The sequence below is a fragment of the Crocuta crocuta genome, unplaced genomic scaffold (genome assembly GCF_008692635.1).
Source record: "Crocuta crocuta isolate KB4526 unplaced genomic scaffold, BGI_CrCroc_1.0 scaffold152, whole genome shotgun sequence".
NCBI classification, from domain to species: domain Eukaryota; kingdom Metazoa; phylum Chordata; class Mammalia; order Carnivora; family Hyaenidae; genus Crocuta; species Crocuta crocuta.
Window position 1 is genome coordinate 6,188,532 of NW_027528798.1, and position 8,059 is coordinate 6,196,590.

At 37.0% G+C, this 8,059-nt stretch overlaps 2 protein-coding genes across 6 annotated transcripts in view; one reads left to right on the forward strand and one right to left on the reverse strand.

Annotated features, from left to right (window-relative positions):
• Positions 1 to 135, reverse strand: part of LOC144224592 (uncharacterized) — a 31,517-nt gene extending 31,382 nt beyond the window's left edge. For both annotated transcript variants that reach the window (XR_013333080.1, XM_077755686.1), the window contains exon 1: positions 40 to 135. Coding sequence is in view for 1 of the 2 variants with exons in the window: in XM_077755686.1 (XP_077611812.1) it covers positions 40 to 117 (78 nt within the window). In the remaining variant the exon portion in view is untranslated. The remainder of the gene's footprint in view (positions 1 to 39) is intronic.
• The window catches only part of NFAT5 (nuclear factor of activated T cells 5), a 118,052-nt gene that overhangs the window by 2,202 nt on the left and 107,791 nt on the right, over positions 1 to 8,059 (forward strand). For 2 of the 4 annotated variants that reach the window (XM_077755680.1, XM_077755681.1), the window contains exon 2: positions 1,398 to 1,451. The exons of the other annotated variants lie outside the window; for them this stretch is intronic. In XM_077755680.1, coding sequence (XP_077611806.1) covers positions 1,398 to 1,451 — 54 coding nt within the window. The remainder of the gene's footprint in view (positions 1 to 1,397; positions 1,452 to 8,059) is intronic. 4 annotated transcript variants of the gene reach the window in all.

Consider the following 8,059-nt stretch of genomic DNA (forward strand, 5'->3'; position numbering starts at 1 on the left):
CTGGGGCCGCTGCGATCGGCGCGCCGCGGCCCCTCTTACCAGGACCATCCTCCCCAGCAAAGTTGCCCCCAAACGGGCGGCGTGGCTTGGAGCCGGTTCTGGGTGCAGGGGCACCATTTTTCTCCCCCTCCAGGTTGTTTGTGCGCCGTCGTTCTACCCCCCTCTCCCTCCGGCCTAGTCCACTCCCTCCCCTTGTTGGGACGGCCCCCCTCGACCAGGCGTTCTTCCTTTCCTCGTCATCTTATTGCTGGAAAGGGCCCGAATTTTGTTTTCCTCTCTCTCCACCTATGTGGCATTCTAATGACTTCCATCGCCCTCTCTTTTACAGAGATAGGGGTGCTCTCCCAGATTCAGTTTTATTCCTCTCCTGTCCCAAGGGTACCAGCTCAGGCACTGACGCTGCTTGTCCTTTGAGAATTTTCTCTTTCGCTGCTGTTCAAGGGTTCGTTGCAGGGAGGGGGCAACGAGATTCCCATTTTAAAAACTCTTCTTGGCTAAGGCCTGAAGGGGATTCCCGGGATCCACAGTACCAACACTTGAGTTCATCTCTACCGGGTTTAAATTCCTATACTGGGCACCACAAGAATGTGTTAGAACAGGTTCCCCGTGCAAAAGGGGCATCAAACCAAAATGCTCGCGCTGCACTCTTCACCACTTTTTACACCACTGGGAGGGGCAAAAGACAAAACTGGGTTATTAGCTATTCATTTCATCATATTAAAAAAAATTATGTGCCGTTGCGAACCTCCTTCCTGAGAAATCCAGCGTTTCTTCGCTTTTTGGTGTTATGTATCCATCCGCTGATTCCACCCCCTCCGGAAAGGGGGACTTCAGCCTCCCGGTATCAGTACCTTGAAATTGTTTAAGTGAATCAGTGTGAGAAGGTTTCGTCTGGAAGGTACTGGACTTTACAGACTGACGACTGGGTTTGTACACAGAGTCCTACTTAGTAACTGTAGCCATTGTCTGTCGCTCCGATGACTTTAGTTGGCAGTCACCATCCTGTAGGATGTTTCTCCGGCACCGTACCTGAAGGAGTTTGGAAATAGTGTAGTTTTGAGTGTCAGAAGAAAAAGATGATGTCAAGAGGTGATTCTTAGAAGAGGGCTAATGTGGTACAGTTGGGTGCTAAAAATAGTCAAGACATTAACACCGTTTGTGCAGCAATCATCAGATAATTTTCCATGAAACAAACACTTTATGACCATCTAAGTTTAGCAAAGAGACCGATGTGAGGCAATTCAGCCTTCTTTCACCGAGCATATTCACAAATACGGGCTTTAGCTCTTAAAAATACGTGGCAGTTATGTAAGAGATGTATGCTACCCTTGCCTTTTTTCTTTCTTTTTTTAAGTCATTCAGCATAAAAAGTGCTTAATGCTTTTTGTGTTTTTCAGATTCTCTGAAGTTACACCCATCACAGAATTTTCATAGAGCTGGACTATTGGAAGGTCAGCAAAGTGCCATTTTAAAGCATATTGTGTGAGTATGCAAAGGCTTTCTCTGAAATGGAGTTTAAATGAGAAAGTGTGAAACTTTGCAAACTCATACAATGTAGTTTTCTCCTAAAGAGCCTGATCCTTCTTTTAGAGCAGCTGAATGTTTCAGTGGATTTTGTTGCTGTGTTTGATGTGCTTGTTAGCTTATTGTATCTGCTTTGAGAAGCCTTAAAAAAACTCATTAAAAATTATGTGTTGGGTGTTCTACTTTAGAATTCCAGATCTTAATTCTAGCTTTTTAGAAACAAACTGAATATGAAAAGGCTCAAACATTAAGATCGTGAGTATAACTAAGAATGACGCCAAACACATATTTAGTTTGAAAATTCAGAATTTAGAACTTTTATATGCTGAGCATTTCAAAACAGCATGTTAAATATTTATTATCAAAGCATTGATGTCATTACTGTTGCATTATTTTTAAGGATAAGGAAAGGATAAGGATAGACATGATGATTGAACTATGCTTAAGAAAAAAAGGTTTGAGAAAGTTCTGGAAGTGTTAATAGAAGGTGTAGAATTTAAACAGCTGACAATTACCTTAGCAAACATTGTTATTTTAACATTTTAAGACAAAAAAGGCCCTATTTGTGTTTTGTAATTTAAGTATATATATATTTCTTAAATTTTTTTTTAACATTTATTCATTTTTGAGAGTCAGAAAGAGACAGAGTGTAAGCAGGAGAGGAGCAGAGAGAGAAGGAGACACAGAATCTGAAGCAGGCTCCAGTCGCTGAGCTGTCAGCACAGAGCCCGTCACAGGTCTCCAACCCACGAACAACAAGATCATGCCCTGAGCCAAAGTCAGACACTTAACTGACTGAACTACCCAGGCACCCCTAAATATACATTTTCTAAGCTTATTATTATGTTTTAGTAATCTCTTTACTCAATGTGGGGCTCAAACTCACGACCCCCTAGATCAAGAGTCACATGCTGTTTGGACTGAGCCAGCCAGGCACCCCCAGTGTTTTGTAGTTTTTGAAGGGGTTTTACATATATCCTCTTTGAAACTTCGAACCCTGCAATTAGACAGCAAGGATATTCATTTCCCCATTACATAGATGAGTAGCCTAAGGCTGAAGTGAAGAGACTTGGCAGAAAAATGTCACACAATAGCAGGAATAATGCTTTTTGTCTTTTAGCTCGAGTTCTTTACCCAAAGCCAAGCTGCCACTATAAAATATGTGACCAGTAACTTAAACATTTTGTGGTCCACTTAAAAAAGGCCCTAAATATTTAAGTTTGATTTGAGTTTAGATGTTTACCTTTCATAGTGGGGTGGGGGGGAGTGGGTTTTGTCCTTGAGCTTAATTTTGAATATATATCAGTTTATTGGTTATTAGCTCTGTGACCTTGCGCAGGTGATTTCACCTCTCTAAACTTTAATATTCTTTCTATAAAAATAGATACAATCTCTTAAATTTAGTGATGTAAGCCATATGAAAATGCCTAATATAGTGTCTGGCTTAAATGTTTTTCTTTAGTATCAGCTAATTTGTTTCAACTATAATTTAGAGCATATAAAATATTCTCTAATTATTGATTAAGTTTATACTTATAAGAAGCCCACTGATACATATTAGTACAAAGATCGACTACGGTTTGAGGTGAGGAATTTTATGAGTGTATCTTAGTGAAGCAGATTTCTGTTTTTTATTCGTATTGTTCAATTTGTGTCATGCTGTAGATTCATATTTGTCTATACAAATCTATCCATATTCTGGGCAGCAGACCAGATAATCATAGAGATTATCAGGCGGGAGAAAGATGAAAAAAAAAAAGAGTGTTAATTATTTCAGCAAATAATTTTAACAAGTTGATGGAAATGTAGACAGCCATTTAATATGTATATTTACCTGTATGTGCTTAAATACTTTCATTACTTTCTTATTTTGGTTAAGAGGATACTCAGTCTTTTTAAAAAAAATAAGACCATCCTTGTACAGATTATATGTACATTGTAAAATGTATAAATATCAAGAATCCTTTTATGCCTTTGATACAGGGAATCCTAAGACAGTTGTTTGCTTGTGGAATGAAAGTAGAGTATTTAATCTCTGCACTCTACTTCTATTTTCATCTTTTATTATGGGCATTTTAAAGAACATACAAAAGTAGAGAGAATAAAGTGATGGACCCCCAAATGCCTGTCACCAGGTTTTAACAATCATCAATACATGTCTAATCTTGTTTCTTTTATCCTCTCCCTTCTCCTAAGCTGTATTATTTTATTTTCTTTTTAAAGTTTATTTATTTTGAGAAAGAGGGTGCACATGAGCAGGAGAGGGGCAGAGTGAGACAGAGAGAGAGGGGGAGAGAGAGAGAGAGAGAGAGAGAGAGAGAGAGAGAGAGAGAGAATCCCAAGCAGGCTCCACACTGTCAGTGCAGAGACCAGCATGAGGCTTGAACTCACGAACCATGAGATCACAACCTGGGCCAAAACCAAGAGTCAGACACTTAACTAACTGAGCCACCCAGTTACCCCAAGCTATATTATTTTAAAATAAATATCAGACATCTGTCATTTCATATAAAAATACTTCTGTATTGTAGTGATGTTTCTTATATTTTTAAAATACCCTACTTTATTCCAGGAAATACTTATTTTGATTTATTACAGCAAAGTCTGTCCTCTCCCCTGCCCTCTCCTTAAGATAAAGTACAGCTGGAGGCTACTGCTTCTAGTATGTAGTGTACCTTGCAATCTGTGTTAAAATTGTAGGTCATGCATCAGATTTGGGTTCAAATCCTTGTTTCAGCATTTATGCATGACCTCAGGTTAGTTATTTAATCTTGTTGTGCTTCAATTTTCTCATCTTCAAATGGGGGCAGTCACAGTATCTTCATTGTGGGTTGCTAGGAAGATTATTTTAAGGCAAATTCATGTGTAAAGCATTTAACCTAGTGCATCGTAAGTCCTCAGTAAATGTTAGGTAAATTAAAAATTTTAAACAACCATTATGTGCCAAGAACTTTGTTAAGTGTGAACTCACTGAACTCTTCATAACAACGCTTTGAGATGGTTATTATTATTCCATTTTACAGATGAGGGAGCTAAGGTATAGGGAGGTTCATTAACTCACCCAGAGTCACACGACTGGTAAGTTGTAGCCAAGATTCCAACACAGGTAGTGTCACCGTCGTCTGTGCTCTTAACTACTAAACTGCACTGACTACCTGTGTTCTATAATTTGAAGTATTTTCTGGTAATATGTGTGTATACTTTCTATCAGTAGTCTAGATTATCCATTTAATAATAAATGCAGCCCAGAGTGAGGAGAATTTAATTACTATCATACATTTGTTAATTTTTTTATAGAACATGTTTTTTCCAAATTTAAGTTCTCTCTTTAAGAAAATAAGGTTGGAAAATTTATAGTTGAGTGCCATTGAGCTTGAATTATAGATTCAAAATCTCTTTACCATTCAATTAAGTTTGCTTTTATCCTACGTATTGATGCTGGTCTTTCTTGCATATCTATCTATATATATAGATATATATATGTATATATATATACACACATATATATATTTAAAAGAATAGGGAAGTAGTTTTTTTTTAATTGAGATATAGCTGGCATAAAACATTAATTTCAGTTTCACATGGGTGATGATTTATTATTTGTATATATTGAACAGTGACCACTGCAATAAGTCTAGTTAATATTGGTGACCATATGTAGTTCTGCTACTACCTTTTTACTTAATGTGATGGCTTGACAGTGAGAAAAGAGTCTAGGTATCTAATTCAATAATACATAGTTGTAAATAATGTTTCTGATGACCCCATAATTACATGTAAACTCTTTTTTAAAAATTTTTTTTTTTAATGTTTTATTTATTTCTAGGGGGGAGAGAGAGAGAGAGAGAGACAGCTTGAGCAGGGGAGGGTCAGAGAGAGAGGGAGTCACAGACTGAAACAGGCTCCAGGCTCTGAGCTGGCAGTCAGCACAGAGCCCGACGCGGGGCTCGAACCCATGAACCGCGAGATCATGACCTAAGCGAAAGTCGCTTAACCGACTAAGCCACCCAGGTGCCCCTACATGTAAACTCTTAATAAAATAAGTAAATAAAAGAGATACTCTTGCAATTATATTAAAAATAACTCCCACAGAAAGTCCTTTACAGGGGTGCATGGGTGGCTCTGTGGGTTAAGCATTTGACTCTTGATTTCGGCTCACATCATGATCTCCCCATCGTGAGATTGTGTCCCAGGTCCGGCTCTGCGCTGACATCATGGAGCCTGCTTGGGATTTTCTCTCTCTCCCTCTCAATAAATAAACTTTTTTTAAAAAGTCTGTACAAAAGTATGTACTGTAAGATTTTACTTTTTGATTCTATTTTTGCATTTTGTATTTTCTTTGCCTTCTTTAAGGAAGATAGGTTATATATATTGAAAAAAATAAGATGGTTTACAAATTTGAAGGCTAGGAGTCTTTTGAGTACCTAGAGAAAAGATTCACTACAGAGAAAAAGTTATCATTTCTTACACTTTCTATATTAAAAAATACTGATTTTGGCATACATTGTTTGTTATAGAAAAACTGAGATAACAAAGTAAATTAAAGTAAATGAAATTAAACCAATATGATTAAGAGGTCATTCTGGAAATACAGAGATGTAAGTTAAGATAGTATAAAATCAGGTAAAACAAGAAAAATAATAGTGAATTGGAAAAAATAGAGTAATAAAAACAATGGATTAAAATTTTTAAATGTGTTTACAAGCAGGAATTACAAGATTACATGGTGGATAAAATTATGTAACTGGTTAAATAAGAGCTAAATATCAATGTGAGACAATGTTAGTACAAATTTAATATTTGAAACGAAGATGTTTTTATTTTTTAAGCTTTTTAAAAAATGTTTTATTTATTTCTGAGAGAGAGAGAGAGACAGCATGAACAGGGGAGGGTCAGAGAGAGAGGGAGACACAGAATCCAAAACAGGCTCCAGGCTCTGAGCTAGCTGTCAGCACAGAGCCTGACGTGGGGCTCAAACCCACGAACCATGAGATCATGACCTGAGCCGAAGTTGGACACTTAACCGACTGAGCCACCCCGATGCCCCTGTTTTTTATTTTTATTTTAACAATGAGTTAGGGACAATAAACTGCTTTTTTTCTTACCATTGTCAAATTTTTTGACCCCGTGCATAATTATACTTTATAGTTCACAAAATGAAAATCCTAAAAACAGTAGCAGTGTTTTACTGACTTTATGGAATATTTCTGAATTGCCATTGAGCCTGATTTATTTCTCTTCCTAGGGCTGATGTTAGTAGAGTTGGTTAAGCCATTACTTCTTAAACTCTGTTTTTGTAACTTTTATTCAGTACTAGAATTCTGTTGATTACAGTAAGAAGATAGAAATTCATAATTAAATGGTTCTTGGCTTGTTCGTAATTTATCCTTGACTCTACTGTAATTATTCCAGGAGTTCCCTAAAGCTAGAAAGTGATAGTACAGAAAAACATTTCTTTTTTTTCCTTTTTTTAAAAATTTATTTCTGAGAGAGACAGCGTGAGCAGGGGAAGGTTAGAGAGAACGGGAGATACAGAATCTGAAGCAGGCTTCAGGCTCTGAGCTAGCTGTCAGCACAGAGCCCCATTCGGGGCTCAAACCCACGAACTATGAGATCATGACATGAGCTGAAGTCGGACGCTTAACCGGCTGAGCCACCCAGGCGCCCCCAGAGAAACATTTCTTACTGTGATTAGTATTACATATAAAAAATAGCTACTTTATATTAGAAAAAGTTGACTCATTATATTTTCCATAAAGAATAATAGATAATTAGAAAAAAATAAAGGTCATATTTAATTTGAGACATCATTTGGGCCTGCTTGTTTAGTGAGAGAAGATAGTCCTGTTAGTTCTAAGGTATAAGATATTCTTCAGTAGACATGTTGCTTATTAACTTGTTATTGTCTTGTTGCAAAGATTTTATTTCAAGTTACATAAAAGAGATTTGTGTCTTTTATTTGCTGTTGTTTTAATAAAAATCAAGGTTAAAAAAACTAACAGTATGTAATGCACTAAATATAAACATGTCCTTGAATGAAAAATGTAGAAATTTTCTTTATGGATTAACTATAGATAATGATTTTAGCTTCTAAATATAAATAAAACCTGGTTTTGTGATAAAGGATCTAAAGATATGCTACATGAAAATTTTTAGTTACCATTATTTATTCCTTTTTTTAACTTAAAAAAATCTTAACGTTTATTTTTGCGAGATAAAGACAAGCATGAGTGAGGGAGGGGCAGAGAGAGAGGAGGACACAGAATCTGAAGCAGGCTCCAGGCTCTGAGCTGTCAGCTTGAACCCACGAACCATGACATCATGACCTGAGCTGAAGTCGAGCACTCAACTGACTGAGCTACCCTGGCGCCCTTTTTTATTATTATTTTTTTAATTATTAAAAAAAGTTTTTTTCTTAATGTTTATTTTTGAGAGAAGAGACAGAGTGCAAGTGAGGGAGGGGCAGACACACACACACACACACACACACACACACACACACACACACACACAATCCGAAGCAGGCTTCAGGCTC